This window comes from Acromyrmex echinatior, chromosome 1 (assembly GCF_024713525.1).
Source record: "Acromyrmex echinatior isolate Ae372 chromosome 1, ASM2471352v2, whole genome shotgun sequence".
NCBI classification, from domain to species: Eukaryota; Metazoa; Arthropoda; class Insecta; order Hymenoptera; family Formicidae; genus Acromyrmex; species Acromyrmex echinatior.
In genome coordinates, this window is record NC_141852.1 from 26,308,990 (window position 1) to 26,327,501 (window position 18,512).

The 18,512-nt window shown below is 29.5% G+C and overlaps 3 protein-coding genes across 5 annotated transcripts; all 3 read right to left on the reverse strand.

Moving 5' to 3' along the window:
* Positions 1 to 970: 970 nt before the first annotated feature.
* Positions 971 to 4,964, reverse strand: Dolk (Dolichol kinase). 2 transcript variants are annotated; one of them, XM_087402856.1, is made up of 8 exons: positions 4,674 to 4,964; positions 4,368 to 4,538; positions 3,598 to 3,851; positions 3,237 to 3,457; positions 2,985 to 3,173; positions 2,642 to 2,851; positions 2,241 to 2,568; positions 971 to 2,158 (listed from the first exon to the last, which is right to left on the reverse strand). In XM_087402856.1, exons 2-8 carry the CDS (start codon positions 4,445 to 4,447, stop codon positions 2,025 to 2,027), a joined length of 1,416 nt encoding a protein of 471 aa, XP_087258982.1. In that variant the 5' UTR covers positions 4,448 to 4,538; positions 4,674 to 4,964; the 3' UTR covers positions 971 to 2,024. The 2 variants fall into 2 exon arrangements, with proteins under 2 accessions (XP_087258982.1, XP_011051109.2); XM_011052807.2 differs by having other exon boundaries at positions 4,368 to 4,964.
* A 169-nt stretch (positions 4,965 to 5,133) lies between these two features.
* Pgi (glucose-6-phosphate isomerase) lies at positions 5,134 to 10,610 on the reverse strand. Its single transcript, XM_011052806.2, has 11 exons — positions 10,335 to 10,610; positions 9,940 to 10,033; positions 9,659 to 9,850; positions 8,634 to 8,714; positions 8,340 to 8,555; positions 8,007 to 8,246; positions 7,460 to 7,640; positions 7,268 to 7,386; positions 6,794 to 7,016; positions 6,350 to 6,416; positions 5,134 to 6,250 (listed from the first exon to the last, which is right to left on the reverse strand). Exons 1-11 carry the CDS (start codon positions 10,463 to 10,465, stop codon positions 6,127 to 6,129), a joined length of 1,668 nt encoding a protein of 555 aa, XP_011051108.1. The 5' UTR covers positions 10,466 to 10,610; the 3' UTR covers positions 5,134 to 6,126.
* Positions 10,611 to 12,242: 1,632 nt separating this feature from the next.
* LOC105144108 (uncharacterized) lies at positions 12,243 to 17,977 on the reverse strand. 2 transcript variants are annotated; one of them, XM_011052805.2, is made up of 7 exons: positions 17,651 to 17,977; positions 17,461 to 17,561; positions 17,118 to 17,318; positions 16,799 to 16,937; positions 16,524 to 16,724; positions 15,286 to 15,438; positions 12,243 to 14,955 (listed from the first exon to the last, which is right to left on the reverse strand). In XM_011052805.2, exons 3-7 carry the CDS (start codon positions 17,272 to 17,274, stop codon positions 12,405 to 12,407), a joined length of 3,201 nt encoding a protein of 1,066 aa, XP_011051107.2. In that variant the 5' UTR covers positions 17,275 to 17,318; positions 17,461 to 17,561; positions 17,651 to 17,977; the 3' UTR covers positions 12,243 to 12,404. The 2 variants fall into 2 exon arrangements, with proteins under 2 accessions (XP_011051107.2, XP_087272962.1); XM_087416836.1 differs by lacking the exon at positions 17,651 to 17,977 and having other exon boundaries at positions 17,118 to 17,402; positions 17,461 to 17,644.
* Positions 17,978 to 18,512: the final 535 nt, after the last annotated feature.

Sequence of the window (18,512 nt, forward strand, 5' to 3'; positions counted from 1 at the left end):
AGCGTTTTTTAATGAAAGAATGTTATTTATTTCACATGAGCATTAAAAAATACATTAATGAAAGTACTTCCCATCACTTGTAAAACGCTACGAATTAATTCCAACACCTAATATATTATATATATATATATATGCATATTATATATACATACGTACACACACACGTAAAAACAAATTTAAATAATACGTAGTGATATAACATAATGTATATCCGTTTGTCATTTTCTTGGACCGTGAAGGCGATCGAATACGAATGATCTCTCATGTGAAATCATTCTGTGAAGATGAGAGAATACTAATACATCGGACTATCTTGATATCGATAGACCAAACTAATAATATTCTAGAATCAAGGATGAAAAGAATCAAGGATTTGTTCGAATCTCATCTCAAGAGAGTGTCAGATGAGATATTCAAAATGGAGTTTTGTATTTTGAGACGCGGGTGGTTCAATTCATCTCTAATCAATACTTTGACTGAGATGGATTGAAACTGTATTTAGCTGAGAAGTAAAATGATTATTCATTTAAAATTTAACTTGAGATACCAAGTGTCCTTCTTTGAAAATAATCGAATTTTTCAAATTTTTAGTAAATATAAACTTTTTTTTCAGTGTTAATATATTAGATCAATTTATTTCTGGCGATTAATACATTTCATGAACATTTGACTATTTTTTTTTAAAGATTATTTTCAAATAATTTTTGCACATTACTACTCTGATCATAATTACTTTAATTATTATTTTGTATCTCAAATTAGATTTTATCTATTAGGTGTTGGAATTAATTCGTAGCGTTTTTTAATGAAAGAATGTTATTTATTTCACATGAGCATTAAAAAATACATTAATGAAAGTACTTCCCATCACTTGTAAAACGCTACGAATTAATTCCAACACCTAATATGTCAATCATTCCACTTCTCAACTGAGATTTTAAGGCTGTGTGGTCAATAAAACACTAAAATAAACATTTCAATTAATGATTATTCCAAATCGCCCTGCTTAAAAAAAATCAAATGACTTATAACAGCGGAATAATAATAAAGAATATTACGATATCAGGTTTACTTAAAACTTAGACTTTTTAGCTCTCTACAGTGGTTATAAAGAACAATCACTGTAAAATAGAAAAATAATTTTATTCATATATTAGTAATTTTCTCTTTAGAAAAGTTCAGAAAGTTTATATGGCTCCATACAAAAATGCTTTATCAGGAATGAGCGAAATATATCAGGCACACAATCGATGTTTCACAGATTTTAAGTAAATGTAAGTTAATAAAGCGTAAATGCATAACATCTGCCTTCACCGATCTTCGTATTCGCATTGATCTATCAATACGATTTTTTTATACATCGTTTATAATTCGATTCTTTGGATAAATATATAAGTTATACATGTTACACATATACTTATATATACAGAAAAATATATTATAACGTGTTATGCCGTTATAAGTATAAATATTTGTACATTATCATCATTTAACGACACAGCGCATATAAAGATAATTCATTACATCCTTATTTGTTTGTTTCTTTAAAAAGTACGCTAATTAAGTGTATTGTTGTGCAAACAACAAGTAGAATATCGCTAAAATTGCTCGCGATTTAAATTCTATCGATTTAGTTTCTATCAAAATTAAATTTTGCAATCTTTAATCCTCAATCATAGCTAATTTCCTATATATGGATTTATATTAAACAATATGATGTGATTGAATGTATTAATCTAAATATAATTTTTACTATAAAATATCATAAAAAATGTTAATAATAAGTTCTGCATAAACTATTTGTTCTCATTTCCTTCCATTATAAAAAGCGATTAAAAATTACAAAAAATTATACAATGAAATGATTGTACCTATGGTTATTATTAATGGTAACTTTCTTAAAAAATTAATTTAAGCACACACACACACACACACACACACACACACACACACACACACACACACACACACACACACACATACATATATGTAGATTATTATCAAATTAAAAATGATATGTTCATTTAAACCATCAAACATACATACATTAATAATGGCAGAGCCAGATTGTCCACTTGATTTGTGCGTGCTTCGATCAATGATATTGATACAGCTGACAAAATACTTCTCAGTAGTAATCGATAATTATCCATTAATCCTGGCAAAACATAAATAATTAAAAATAAATAAAACAGTTTTATGAAAGAAGCTGTTAGGAAGATATAAGAACCGAAATCTACCACAACATGTTAGCGTGAATATTATGCAAATTTGACAAAATATGCATGCGATGGTGCCTTCGATAGTTTTTTCCGTGTCGGGCCATTTATGTGCACCCCATCTGTTACCGACGAAGCTTGCAGCAGTATCACCGATTCCTACCGTCAGTACACCGCTGAGTAATACCATTAACGTCAAATTATTAGTTGGCATCCAAAGAGGTAATGATAAACCACACAATAGATATATAGGTGTTAATGAAAGCAAAGGATCCTTTTCATCAACAAATGCAATAAATCCTTGCTGTAAAATTTCTCCTAAAGGCGGGATTTTCAAAAATCTGATTACCTAAAAATTAATTAATGTAATTATATTACATATACAGCAATACATATACAGCAATAATTGTATAACTGTATACCTCAAGAGCAATAAGTAGTACAAACATCACACCACTAGCAAGATATAACAGTGGAAGATTGTATATCATGCCAGGAATATATACAAATGTGGCTAATATATGAAAATGCTTTCTAGTAGAACTTGTAGCTTGGGATTTCAATGATATCTGATGACTTATAATAAAGATACTTAACAGAAAACACACTGCCCAATATATAAATATTGCAATCTAAAACATATAAGAATAAAATAAGATCAATTTAAAAAATATATTATTATTTGTAATCTATGTCTTATCTCATGATTCATCCATTTTTAAAGTAGCATAAATTATAATAATAAAATATTATATAGTTATTTACCCTTTCATAACTACTAAAAGAAAAAGAAATTATCCATTCTATTGGATTTTGATCAAGAATAATGTAAAGCATTGGAAGAATTACGAAACATAAGAGACTGAATATCATCAAGTAAAAATATGTTGTACTGCGCAGAGTGGGAAAATATCCACACAGGAAACATATCGACACTACATACGATATCACAACCTGTAACATATGATATATTATATGAAAAAAAGATCACAACAATTAATTTTTACATTTCGTTACCTGTAACAAGACTGTACTGATGTCATTATCGTGAATCGGGGGTAAATGATATCGTAAAGGTAAATTAGTAACAACCGACATCAAGAACAAAATAAAACCATGCGTAACCGCTGTTGCTTCTCCCATTGTAAAACAGCATGGAAAACCTGACATCAATTGTAAAACACCCCATGTGCCCAAACTTCCAACAGTTAGGCCCCATGTGACACTAGTCAATAGTCCTGTTCTTATTTAATTAATATAAAACTATAATAACTAGAGTTGCGCATATAATTATTCAATTCCAATAAATATCAACATGTTACTTATATTCATGTCAACTTCTTAATTCAATAAAGAAATAATTTGCAGATTGATATACCTTTGTTAGCAACAAGTAGAAACAGTATAGATGTTATAATTGCAGGTACAAAGTATACAGCATGAAAGTCTTTTGCTATAATTTGTTTCATTGAAAGTCGTGCATAAAGACATAGACAACAGAGAATAAGACCGAAACCAGTAGTTCCTACAGAGAGACATATCTCAGAATAACTGCTTTCTTCTTTCAATATCGTAATCACAGCACTCAGGCCAACTAAAGCACCTAGCCATAATCCACTGTTTGTATTTGGCCTAAAAGATAAACCCATAATATATAAAGTTAGTTTTGTTACATAACAACTCTGACCAAGCAACTCTTAATTAATACATCGGACAAATCCATCTTCTAAATATCAATAAAGTTACAAATTTTTTCATTATTTAATATATATGAAAGATTAAGATCTTGGTAAAAATAATTTTGCTTACAACAGAATGCTCATATATAATTGTAAAGTTTGCCTCTAATCTAATTTCTCTTTCTATATTTTATATATTTGATATAATCTAATATATTTGATTTAATCTGATGAAATTAATCAAAATTTAATCCAAGTTACATCATTTTCTATTGTCACTGATTTAAAAAAAATTAATTACTATCATTGTCAAATTATGAGCACGTAATTCACTTGTTGAAATTACACTGGATAAACATATCTTTTATTTAACATATCTCTAATTTCATAACAAAACATAATAGCCGCGTTAAAATCTCGTTGCAAGGTTAACTCGTTCTAGGAAAGAATGACGGTGTCAATGACGTACCGATGTTGAATGCCATTGCGTTTAATAGTTAGCAATATATTTTCCTCGAGCAGAGTATACTGCGCGACTAACAACTCCATTCTTTCTTTTGGCTAGAAGAGATTGCTTCTCATAGCATTAGCTGACACTGCCCACCATTAATACCATTGACGTGTTAAACGGCTGAAACGGCTGAACGTGCTTTTATGGGGTGCGTTCCGAGTTATGCATGAAGTGCATGATGCATCATTTGTCCTTGTTGTTTATCAATTAATAAAGAAGGATAAAACGATACATCGTGCGTTTCACACGTAACTTGGAACGCACCCATGCACAGTTGGACTTAAGTTGAATGCAGAGAAAGGTCGTGAAAGATCGCTACCGGAAAAACCAGGAGAAACTAATCAAGACACTGTATCCGTCTTGTTCGCCGTATCTTCAACAGTGCTTGATATTTGATAATGCTGATGATAGGTCTGTTCTTTTTAGATCCACTTCTTGCACAATTCGTCTTTTTCCTCTTTTTTTCTCCACATTGATGGAGAAAAAAAAAGATGAATAGTGCGAAAAGTTGAGCTACAAAAAAACAGGCCTTTTAATTACGTATTATAACCTACATACTTTTAAAAAATTGAAAAAGCTATAATTCGTGGAAAACTGATAACTTTGGTGGCATGGTATAATGAGAGAAAGAAACAAGGTTTTTAAATATAGTAATAATGTAATTAACTCTCCTAAATTTAACAAAATTCTAAAAAACCAAGGCGAATGAGAATCAGCATGGTAGTTAGTACGCAATCTTAAATCTTTATTCCAAAAAATAGTACGTTTCACTTTGGAACCTCAGCAATACAATTTCAAAATATCAATCCCTTCATGTCCAAAAAAAATCATCAGATTAACAGATTTGATGTTGTAATTCCAAGACATAGAAGGAATTCGTCTTGACAAATTGGATCAAAAACAATTAAAATTTATTATCACTAAAGAATATCAAGTTAAAAACGTATGTCGATCACAGAATGAAACAATTATGATTCTGCTTAGAATTTAAGCATAAAATGAAAATATTACCATACACGTTATCATAAAATTAAAGATGTAAAAGATAAAAGGTAAGATGGGAATGTATGCATATGAAATAAAAACATTTTTATTAAATATATAGATTAGAAAATATTAAAAAATCTAAAATAGATCAAGAAAACTACTATTGAATGTTCTATTGAAGATAACGTTATATTGCAATATTCTTACAACACTGTTCATTTAACTTTTATATTATGTTAATTACAACACATACTTTTCTATTCAATATTTAAAATCTCTCAGATCATAGCAAATATGATGTAGTAAGTACATAAATATATAATCAAACCATTTTTATTACAATTCTAGCTTCTTTGATTCCATTATAGTAATATTGTAACATTGATTATATAATCTTTTTCCTTGTATAAGTCAAAATAAATTAATTCTATAATCATAATTTAAAAACGCATTTTGTAATATATTAATAGTACCGAAAATCTATAGCTGAAATTATATGGACATTAATCCAATTTGACATCATGATAAGAAGAATTAAAAATCTTAAAGATAAGACTCTTAAGAGTTATATTTGTGATTTTTATAATTTTTTTATCAACTATATATATATATATATATATCTCAAGTATATACATAAATTCTAATAACATGACTTGGAATATAATTATTTATGTTCGGTTGTCTCTATTTCAAACATCTTGTAACAAAGAATATAGCTAAATAAGTATATTTAGACTCTGTGGCGTTTAGCAAATGCTATCAAACCATTAGTCGATGAATCATGTGTTGTGATATTTTCTGCACTAACCAGTTCTGGTTCGATGGCTTTAGCTAGCTGTTTTCCCAACTCCACGCTGTATGTAGAAATATTAATTTTTTTTTTAAATTCCATTAAAGAATTTGTATATGTTGGTAAAGAACTTTTCATGCAAAAATATAATTTTTTTTCTTACCCCCATTGATCATATGAATTGATGTCCCAAATAATACCTTGCACAAAGATTTTATGTTCATACATTGCTGAAAAAAATAGAAGTAAAATATTACGATTGTCAAACTGTATGATTATATTAGGTGTCTCGTCTACGCGTGATACAGATTACTAAAACCATTTATTGGAAAAATAATGGATTTCTTTTTACTAATATGTATTTTAATATACATACTTTATACTTATACTTTAATATTCAATGAACCATGATCAAATCATGACAATCAGCAAAGAAATGATTGCGCGTGAAAATATAAGTAAAATTTAACCAATGCTTTTGATTCATTGCATGATTTTTGAAAAAAGTATTCGAGAAAATATAAAGAATATTTATTTCGCCAATTGCGTCACAATTCGTCACATGTATACACACACACATATGTGTATATCATTATTGTATATTTACCGATCAAAGCACCAAGAATAAAAGGTGTCAGTTTTTTTACTACAATGCTGTTTGTTGGTCTGTTTCCTTCAAACAATTTGTGTGGTAATAATGAAGCTATTTGTTCAGCGTTCAATCCTGATTTTTGCAATTCAGCTCGAGCTTCATTTTCATTCTTGCCTTTCATTAAAGCTTCAGTTTGCGCAAAGAAATTGGCAAGTAAAATCGTGTGATGTGGAGCAATCTGCACAAAGTATACAAATAAAAATGTATAATAACAGATAAATAAAATATCATTAAAAGGTTCTAAAAAAATAAATCCTATAATAAAAAAAACCAATAAGAGTTAACATTGCACAATAGATTATTAAAAATTAACAATAAACATTTTGATATCATGATTTGAGTTATCCTCAGCATAAGTGCAAAACTAATGCATTACATGTATTATAACAGATAAGTCTAATAAATATAGCAATATAAAAAATTATTCACCTGATTTTGAGATTGAACAGGAATTATAAAATCTGCTGGTACAAGTCTTGTACCTTGATGCAATAACTGATAGAATGCATGTTGTCCATTAGTGCCAGGTTCTCCCCATACAATTGGCCCTTAAAAAAAAAACAACAAATGTTAATCTGTTTAATGCATTTAAAAATGTATTCTGGACAATATAGAATATACCAGTGGAATAATTTACGGATTTTCCAGAACGAGTAATATACTTTCCGTTACTTTCCATATCGCCTTGCTGAAAGTAAGCTGCAAATCTATGTAGATATTGGTCATATGGTAATAATGCATGTGTTTCAGCCTTATAAAAGTTATGATACCATATGCCAAGTAAAGCTAATATAACAGGAGCCTACAAAGAATAAGTTAAATCATGAAATATGTAATGAAATCATTCTCCAATTTTTTCACTTCTAGATAAGTTACGAATAACTTTATCCAAGAGACATCTCCATTGTAATCTAAAGATATCTAAAGGTGAAGAAATTGAGCATAAGTCATTGTAATTATACAATTTATATCATAATATATATGTAATAAATCATTTAAAAAATTAAAAGCTCTCGTTTATATATATATAAACGCGCGCGCGTATGTATATAAAAGGACTTTTGATTTGAATTTAGTCAATTTATTTATTAGTTTTTAATTTTCGAGATTATTTTTGAGTAATCAATAATTTAATAGAATATAATTTCTTTTTATTCAATGTACTTACATTTTGCTCTAATGGCGCTGTGCAAAAGTGTTGATCCATAAAGTGAGCACCACATAAAAGCTTTTCAAAATTATCAAAACCAATTGACAAACAGATTGATAAGCCAATAGCTGACCACAATGAGTAACGTCCACCAACCCAATCCCAGAAACCAAACATATTTTTCACATTAATGCCAAATTCTTTAACCTTTTGTTCATTAGTAGATAATGCTACAAAATGGCAAGCTACTGCAGCTTCCTAAATGATATTATAATATCATATTAGATAAGATATAATACATACCAAGCAAAACATGATACTTAATGTATAAATTCTAACTCATTCGCTTACATCTTTTAATGTTTTTAAAAGCCACAGTTTGGCAGTAGTTGCATTCGTTATCGTTTCTTGTGTAGTAAATGTCTTGGAAGCTATTATGAATAAAGTTGTTTCTGGATTTAACTTTTTAAGAGTTTCAGCTATATGAGTACCATCTATATTGCTAACAAAGTGAACTTTAGGTCCAATGCTATATGCTTTTAAAGCTTCAGTCACCATAAGTGGACCCTATTAAAATAAGTATTAAATTTTAAATGAATATTTAATAATTATTACGGTAAGAAAAAAAATTTTTGTGTGAATTACAAGATCAGAGCCACCAATTCCGATATTGACAACATCTTCAATAGGTTTACCAGTGAATCCTTTCCATTGTTTGGTTAATACCTGTAAATAAATTTATTTTATATATGAAGATATGTAGAAGGTCCCCATTATAAAAGATACCGAGTTCATTTTGGATCAATACTAGAAGTCTATGGACAGAATTTTAAAAAATAATAGGTCATTTTGAATAAAATTTAATAAGCTTTAAGATAATGTTATGTAAAATTTAATTCAAATTCTATTTTTTTTTTAATTAAAGAAATGTAAAAAATAAGCAAATCGCAAAGTCAAACAATTGTGCTCCTAATATGAAATATCCTGAGAAATCGATAATAAAACGCAAAGTACATCAGTATTGCAATTAAAAAACTTTATTTAATGTTTCTAAAATACGAACAAACACAGCCATGGGCGTGTGATGCATTGTACCAACGACTCTTCAGGTAATTAGAACCAAGCAGAAATATGCACTCAATGTTCATTCAGGTTATCCTTTTTATTATTGTATAATAACATTTATACTTTGACAACAATTTTCACTATGATATAGGAGCATAGATTATTTCAAATTAAAAATACTCTGAGTATCTCATATTACGATTTTTGCGCCTTATGGTTTTATGATCATTAAATTTAACTTCTGTAATTAAACAATTCAACATATCGTATTTCTATTAATATGATCTTACTCTATCATTACATGAAGAATTTATTTATTTATAAAAATATTTACTTATTAAATAATAAATAAGGTTTAAAGGCTCATCTTAATGAAACTTAAATACATCCAAATTTTTTAATCTTTTTTTATAATGACTACAGGTAAATAATGAATTCTAATGAATTTTCCATTAAATAGTTTTCAATCCAAGAGCAATAAATTCATGTTGGAATCAATAGATAGCATTTTTATTAGTTTAGCAGAAACGCTGCTGTCTTATATTAGGCACCTATCTCATAATAAGGGGTTTTACTCTATATAAAAAAATGAATGATAAACTTACCTCATTTGTAAAGTTTTTCATATGATCTAATACTGCATTAACATCAGGCATTACATCTTTTCCATCTACTAATATGGATGTATTACTTCTATTACGCAAAGCAATATGCAGAACTGCTCTATTCTCTGTGAAATTGATCTTTTCACCATTAAACATGGCACTTCTTGCAGCTTCTATTTCCCGTGCACGAGCCTATAGAATGACATAATAACGTAATTCAAATGTTAAGAAAATAATTTTAAAACAACAAAAATAATTTTATATAAGTTAATTTTACATACCAAATTAAATAATAATCCAAGTACTTCTTCATTAATTTTATTCTTGGAATAATCCAATAAAATTGGCCCATCTTGTGAAACAGAGATCTCCAGGCTGTTTTACATAATTACTTAAATATAATTTTTGGATATATCTTATGTTTATTTAATTTTCGTACAATTCGAAATTTTTTGTAGATTTTGAAAAATTTAGAACCATTTACAGTTCTAATGATGCAAATTAATTACCTATGTAAGAGCATGCATTATTTTTTATTAGATTTAATGAAAAATTTTTAAAGATTTATTAAAAAATTCTATGTTTAATAGAAAACAAAATATTTAATAGTTTTTTCGGTCATATGATGAACAACTTTTAAAAGGTCATCTCAAGGACATGCAAAGCAGACTAATACCTAAATTTTTCGAAACGTTTAGGATCCTGCTGGAACATATTGTATATATTAATTTTCGAGCCATTATTATCGAAGTATTGCTGCAGCTGTTTCCACGCAGACTCAGCCAACAAATCCGTCTTGGGCTTCATTTTCTAATTTAAGAAAGTCGCGCGTGATTCCAAATCTGGTTACCGGATGACAGGCTGTTACTAATGGTTACTATTGTAAGCTGTTACTGGACTTGATACGAGAGACCTCTTTAAAAAAACGAAGTATCTGTAATTTGCAATTATTCCGGCAGAGAACTCTCTCTCTATCAATAGATGCATCCAGAAGCACAATCACTCACTGAGCGCTCAGTGAACTCTTGTACCTGTTTGGTCTATATTTTTAGATCTAATGGAATATGCCAATCAGATGCAAAAGCTAACTGAGCGCTAAGTGAACTGTCATGCTTTTGGATGTACTCAATAAGTGCATTCAGTACTATGACCGCTCAGTAAGCTCTTGTATCTGTTTGATCTATTGAGCACTCAGTGAGCAGTTGTAGTACTGAAAACGATTTTAGGTTTCAAAACTTCCTCTGCGAAGATTTTACTCTATAGTATACTCTATAGATACTCTATAGATTTTACTCTATAGTATTACGTGTGCTATATATTTCGAAAATTTTCCTCGGAGAGAAAGTTTTGGAACGTAGCCTTAATCTATCAGAAATCGGAATACATGGTTTTTGATAGATTGAAATCGTTTATTATTTATTCCTAATTCCTTATTCCTTCTATTGTGCATAGAGCCTAACTCATGAAAATATTTCATAGACACGATAGAAGGATTAAAGATATCTTTTTATGCCGACGCTCGACGCTCATTTTCGAAAATAAGTGATAGAAATTGACGAATATCAAGCGTTAATTTTGATTACGTGATCTATTTTGACGCTGAAAATAAAAAGGCACCTTTAGGAATAAAGATTTCGACCTATCAGATACCGGATACATCGGAATACATGGTTTCTAATAGGTTGAAATTGTTATTCCTTATTATAAGGGTCAATTTAACCACAATATGGTTATACTGTGCTTTAACAAACGATAATCGACCGAGTAGTGGATTAGTCCATTAAAATTGACCAATCACAATTGTCATTTTGATTGACGGCAGATGCGATTGGCTAATTCCAGTAGATTAAGTTTAACGTTCCCCCTAAGGGAGCGTTTATATTGGCCATAACCGTATACCGTAATCTGTAAAAATTGACTAATCACTTTCGAGTATTCCCCTCTTACCGCCGAATGAAAGGGGAATACTTGACTACGATTAGTCAATTCTTACAGATTACGGCCAACATAAACGCTCTTTAATTCTTTATTCCTTCTATTATGGTCACATCATTAAAAAAAAAGGAATATAATAATTAGTAAACATAAATAATAATTATAAGACAATGGTCGCATTTATTTTAGAAAAAAAATCAAATTTGAAAAAATATAAAAAAATTGTTCCTACATAATTATGTATAATTTTACATATAATTATATATCAGCAATTCTTACATTTCTCCTAATTCGATTTTTTCTAAAACAAACAATACGAAAATTATCCTTGTAATTATTTTTTATTTTTTCATTTTTTTAATATTAAATAGAATAATTTTACAAAAGAAAGAAGGAGATATGAACATGTATGGACATAATTACATATGTTTATGCATGTTATATGTATTTATATTGGGTCATCTAAAAAATATCCGCGGTTTTTTGTCACTAGATGGTGTTGATGGTCAAAACCGCGGATACTTTTTAGATGACCCAATATATATTCGTAAATGAACATTTTTTTACCCGAATATAAGTAATATAGCCATAAAATAATGAATTGTTTATCACTTGGTAATAAAATATAGTGCGGCAGTTTTGTGGCATGTTTTTCTAAAAAGTAATCAATTTTTTTAATTTTTCAAAATTACAGTTCATTTAAAGAATAAAATATTTACAAACATAATCAACACTATAACAATATAAAAGTACAAAAAAATATAATATACAATATACATGCTTACATGTACATAATCTATTTACATAATTTTTATAATTTTTGCTTAACTGGGCTAGAAGTGATTTTTTTCATTTTTGTCCCTTTCTTCTTTACATTATCGCTTATCGCGTACGATCGTCTATTTATTTCTCGAACTCTTATATACGTGCGAATTTTTACTAAATAATGCAGCACTTCATGGGGTATTTCATTAGCATAATGTCCACTATTCTTCACGAGTGCCACAACCTTTTTTATCACAAAGCTCTCTTTTGAAAAATAGTTACCGTGGAAGTGTACAAAATATCTTTCAACGACTTTGGTCGCGTTTAAGAGTTCTGTTGAAGGATTGGTAAGATAATCTTTGGAGACAGTTTCAATCCATTTTGATGTGGTTCCACTTGCATCTTCAGTAGAAGATTCTAAAGATGGGTATTTCGTTTTGAATTTATAAGCGACAAATCCTGCGATATATTCTAATCCCACTTCTTGTACAAGATTTAAACAGTCAAATGTGCCTTTAAAGCCATCCATTATGTCAAATAACTCATCATCATAAATATCATCGAAGCAAGTGTCAATCGTTGATTCATTATCATCATAATTACTGACTTCTATTAATTCGTCCGGAGAAATATTAATAATATTGGAGAATAATTCTTTGGTTAGAATTATTTCATCGGTGCATTCTTCTGTATGTTCGAGCGTTTCTTCCTCTTGCAAAAAGCTATCATTTGATTTTGAAGAGTACAGTGTCATTTCTTGAATTGGCATAGACGTGAGCTTCTGAGATGTATTTGCTTCTGCCGTCAAAGTTACTGGAGTTGCCAAAGTCATCGATTTTTTAGCATTTGGATTTGTCACATCGCTAATGGAAGAAGATATACAAGTAGTATCCATGTCTTCTTCGGTGTTTCTATTTAAAGTAAATACAGCTTGTGAATGATTACCCAAAATGTACCAACGAAGTCTATATTTAAAATCATATGCTGAAAGATGATCCTTGGATGTATCCATTGTCCTTAAATAAGTAAAGAAATTTTCCAGAACATCCAGCTGAAGTCTTCTCGTAATAATATACTGACAGTCTACTGGATATTTTATTTGCAGATACTGGAACAATGCTCGTAGAGATCGATTGCTTACAAGAATACCTTTTTGAAAAGGCATTAGTGCCTTTCTGGAACCAACTCGAATGTTCTCAGTATATAAGGTCATCAACAGTAAAATTGACTCTTGTGTCTCTAAGTTTTGTCCATAACCATTGACTCCTGAATGCAATCCGTATCTTAATTTAGAATTATGCACATCGAACCACTTATTGACTGTTGACACGAATTCTGAAAACCTTTCGTATTCCGAAGATTTCAAAAGCCCATGTTCGCCAGCCCACTGGATCGCTTTAGCAGTTGTATGCGACCAAATTCTTGCTGCTGATTTAACTGATTCACGTTGTGAACCACGAACATCTAGCAATTGCTGAGTAATACGATGAGGGATACGTAGACCGTCAACATTGCTTATATTGACAAGTGTCTGGAAGATCTCACGAGTAAATAGTTCTTTGCTATTTCCTAGTAATAGTCCGTCGTCAAATAACCAATTTCTCAAGAGTTTCAGCAGATGTGGAACATCTGCAAAAACAAATACTTTTTCCTCTTCATTCACAGGATGGTGGAAAAAGTATTTATTATATTTATAAGGGCTGATATCCAATTCTGTCCAGACTCCTCGGTTATCCATGTCTGAAACTATGGCGATTACTTGATAACCAGCATTATATAAGAGTGTTATGGACTCCAGTAGAATACATTTGTTCATTGGTTGGTCAAATTTGTAATAAATCGGTTGTTTCCAATTGCTAAACAAACCGCGGACCATCATGACTTGCACTTTTCCATATGGGCCAACCAATTTTTCGAATTTAGCATCAAAATTTATTTCAGAAGAGACAGCCATTTCGTCGAAACTGAGAACAGCAAGTTTCTCTAGCGATGACAGTTCCTTGCCTTTCTCTCGCATTACAGTTAGAACGTCAGTTAAGAATCCTTCTTCAATACGGAACTTTTTTAATGCCCACCTTCTTAATGACGCTAACGATGGCAAAGGATAATGCAATTTCGTTCGAAGATAGCAGTAAGCTTTAGGACTTACACTCTGTAACGAAATAGCTGCAGCGTAGTCATCAATAGACCATTGAATCCATTTTTTTTTCTCCAAAATACACCGAATTTGCCCTTCTGTAAAGTAGGGTTTTAATAGCCCTATGACATATTCTTCTCTTTCGTCTTCGAGAGTCTTCTTGACCGCAGTAGTGATTGCCAATTGTGTTTGATCATTAATCAATTGCAATATTTGTTCCTTTTCGGCAGATATCTTTTCCAATTGTTCGTCTTTCTCTTGCAATTGTTGCTTCAATGCATCTAGTTCCAATGGTATTTGCATTGCAAAATCTGTACATTCTGATTTAATATCAATTTCAGGCGATGAACAATGCTGTAATTCTGTTTTAACGGACGTCACATCTGCTTGTAAGTCGTATATTTCGATTGATTTTGAATCAATGTTTTTGATGTTTTCGTTATGGTTCTCCATGAAAATTCTGGAAAGACGTTATCATATAATTCATGATATTTAAAATAAAGCAAAATTCATATACATTAAATAACAAATTTTTGTTGAAATTACACTTTTTTTAACTTTTAATAATATAAACACATTTACACATATAATTGAAATATTTTTTCAAAATTTACTATTAAATTTACTTATTAAATTTTGAAATACATTAATATATATATTTATATTATTGTAAAAATTAAAAAATAAGTAAATAATTCCAACAAAAATTGGTAGAGTACATAGCGCATTTCACGAGAAAATTTTGTTCATATTTCTGAAATATAAAAAGTACATATGAAAAAATAAATACTGTTGTCTACGTATTGATAAAGGGGTAGTTTCCGTGTTATAACATGTTACGGTTCCTTCTGGGATAACATTTGAATGCGCCTTATCACGTTGTTTGTACTTTCTTGTAGCGCTCGCTCTTCTGTTGTACATATATGGTTCAAATCTCGGTGATCTGTAAAAAAATCAGTAACAGTTGTATTTATTGATTAATGCTTAAAATTTCAGTCATCCTATCTTGATGAAAGCATTTCCATGCACAGCGTACCTTCTAGGAAATGTGTAACTGAACTCTGGTTTTATCTCTTTTTATTCTTATTTTTATTTTTATTTCAATAACTACATGATTTTATTATTTTAAGAGCAAGCGAGAAAACGCTTACATGTAAGTTGATATAATTAAAATTCAGACAAATGATTTTAATATTTCTCTAATTTTTCATTTTCGTGTTTCTTTTGAATCTACACGCAAATCTGACAATCTGATGAACGATGTGATTCTACTTAGTGACGCAATGTATATGACTTCGATTTTACTTTATTTTATGTAAGTTTTTATATCATTATAAGTTAATATTTTTGATAATCATTGGGCTATTCATTACATAGCTAATTTAGCATTTGAATAAAGAAGAACGAACCAAATTGTCGGGAATCATCAACTTAGAATTTGCATTACTTATGTAATTTCGATTTATATTTTATATTGATAAGGAATTGAAGGATCGAAACGTTTATTTTATTCGTTTTGTTACATTCATACGAAAATAAAGAATTTTCTGTGCATCCGAACAGCTGATGTAGGCTCTGATGGGCTTTTTTACATTTTTCACTGATAGATTCTTTCAAGTCTCATTTTATATATTTGTTTACATAATGAAATCATGTAATTTGTATTGTAAAACAGTTGTATTGTAAAACAAGTAAAGAACAGAATGTTTCGTACAGAATGTTTCAAATTAATATATAATTTTTTAATTTCACGTAATTAATTTGAAAAATTACATAATATTAGAAATAATTCCATCCATTATGTAATTTTAAAGTTATCAAATTTTAAAGAATTAAATGATAGAAATAGAAGCAAAAAACAGATCATCATATGATTTTTTAAATTGTGATTTTATAATAAAAAATCGTGTACTGATTTGAAACAATCCGTTGTATAATTTATTTATCTTAATTACATAATTTTATTATGTAACTTTGTAATGTGATCAAAAGGGGCATTGTTAATATACAAATCATTTTTTATTTTACCTTTTAGAACACATTGTTGATGCTGCCGCAATGCCATCAGTTTCGTTTGTGCTATCAGAAGTAACGTTGCCACAAGATTTATTCACTGTATCAATTCCACTGCTGACATCTTCATTCTTGTCTCTGCTTGTGCTTGGTTTACTGACAAGTAGAAATTCTCGACGAATAATTTTAAAATCCATATTTATCATAGCATCTGTCCTGAAACGTGTTAAAAATACATGATACTATTTATCATATAAAAAACAATAATAAAACAATTGCAAAAATTATACTTGTTTTCTGTTGGTGTTAACAATAAAGTTGGTACAGCAGTTTGTAAAAGACGTTGTCTTCTCTTGTCTTCTGTAACTTTCGATTTCCTTTTTGGTACCATGAATGAATCTTCCGAAAAATGCAATGAACATATTCTTGCTAAACATATAAAATATAACTTTATAATATGTTCCAGAAATATAGAAAAATCATATAGGTTGATCCTAGTAAAATTGTAGATAAAATAATGCATTCTAATGGAGAGTCTATGTTAATGTGTTGTCTAGCACAGGATAGTTGATGTTTAAAATACTTAAATATAATTGAGAATGAACTTACCAAATTGTTCCTTGTGACGTATGCGATTTTTTCCGATTTTTTGCAGCCAAAGTTCACGCATAATTCGATTTTTTGGCAAATGAAAAAAACTTACACGGTCACCGTTACATTTATCAGAAGTGCTATAGCAACCATTCACTATACAGTAATGTACCATCTTGTATTATTACACACACTAATCAACAAATTTTCCGAATTTCTCTACAAATAAGAATAACTCTTATCACTCTTGAAAAACGAATAAATCTTGCGGCACTACACGATGCTTGTTTTCCTACTAGATTGCTAGCATGGTGGAAAAGATAACATGAGTATATTTACACCCGTACGTTCATAGTCATACCTTATTTTAAGAATGAAGGAAGTCTCCATGAAAGATTCCTCGATTTTCCAAGATTTCCTTGTTTTATAAATGGATCTCGAGATTGATTCTGAGGGTTGATTCTATATTTTCAAACAAGGTGAAAATTACAAAAATGAACAAATTTACTAGATGTTGACCAAATTATCAGTATTCTAGTAAATTCGCTTACTTTTGTAATTGTGATAGTGATTTTCACCTTGTTTGAAAATATAGAATCGATACCTTCAAGCCATCCGAAAGAAGGAATATTTTAGGGACTTTAGTAACCTACTGAGAGCAGCATGTCATAATATTGGGTCATCTAAAAAGTATCCGCGGTTTTTAGATGACCCAATATATAGTATGTACCTAATCGTGAATTACGAATAATAAAGATTATAAAGGCATTGTTGATTATGATCTAAAAGATACAGATATTATGTGGTACGAAAACATCGAAAGTGACATTCTAACCTTGTCATCAATCGTATAAGACACTGTAAGACACTTAAAAATTGTCACAATATTTCACATAAAATCATGAAACGATTTATTACATTTAGGATTAAAATATATTATCAAAAAGGGCGTTTAAAATTACCATATATATATATATAACAATTTGATGATGGCAAGAAATTTTATATTTAAAATAAAAGTATTGTTAAATAAAAGTGTTATTTCATTACTGTTTCGTATCATCACTATTTCAGTTCCAAAAGTGTAAAACTAATTCAGCTATAAAAACAGATCTACTTCTGTCAATATCTTGTATTTTAACATTAATTCTATTTATCAATTATATAATTTAACGTAAATTCTACTCTTACAATTTCTAAAATTTAAATCACCGCGTTCACGATATTCAAAGTGGGAATATAATAGCATCGATGATTGGTTCCGCCATTTTATTTCAAGCCAATGAAAATTGTGACAAGATTGAACACGACTCTCTTATAGGGACTCTACATGGCCCGTATTCAGAACGCGTTACAACGATGTTAACGCGCTAACATGCTATAATTTACGTCACGCATACTATAGAATTTTAG

Excerpts from the sequence above, each read along its gene's own strand:
- Dolk (XM_087402856.1), bottom strand. The coding sequence starts at position 4,447 with ATGGAGTTGTTAGTCGCGCAGTATACTCTGCTCGAGGAAAATATATTG. Across the intron at positions 3,852-4,367 it reads CGCAATGGCATTCAACATCG|GCCAAATACAAACAGTGGAT; the intron begins GTACGTCATTGA and ends TTTATCTTTTAG. Across the intron at positions 3,174-3,236 it reads TCAGTACAGTCTTGTTACAG|GTTGTGATATCGTATGTAGT; the intron begins GTAACGAAATGT and ends CATATGTTACAG.
- LOC105144108 (XM_011052805.2), bottom strand. The coding sequence starts at position 17,274 with ATGGTACATTACTGTATAGTGAATGGTTGCTATAGCACTTCTGATAAA. Across the intron at positions 15,439-16,523 it reads TCAACAATGTGTTCTAAAAG|ATCACCGAGATTTGAACCAT; the intron begins GTAAAATAAAAA and ends ATTTTTTTACAG. Across the intron at positions 14,956-15,285 it reads TTATCAATACGTAGACAACA|AATTTTCATGGAGAACCATA; the intron begins GTATTTATTTTT and ends ACGTCTTTCCAG.
- Pgi (XM_011052806.2), bottom strand. The coding sequence starts at position 10,465 with ATGAAGCCCAAGACGGATTTGTTGGCTGAGTCTGCGTGGAAACAGCTG. Across the intron at positions 10,034-10,334 it reads AAACGTTTCGAAAAATTTAG|CCTGGAGATCTCTGTTTCAC; the intron begins GTATTAGTCTGC and ends TATGTAAAACAG. Across the intron at positions 8,556-8,633 it reads GAATTGGTGGCTCTGATCTT|GGTCCACTTATGGTGACTGA; the intron begins GTAATTCACACA and ends TTATTTTAATAG.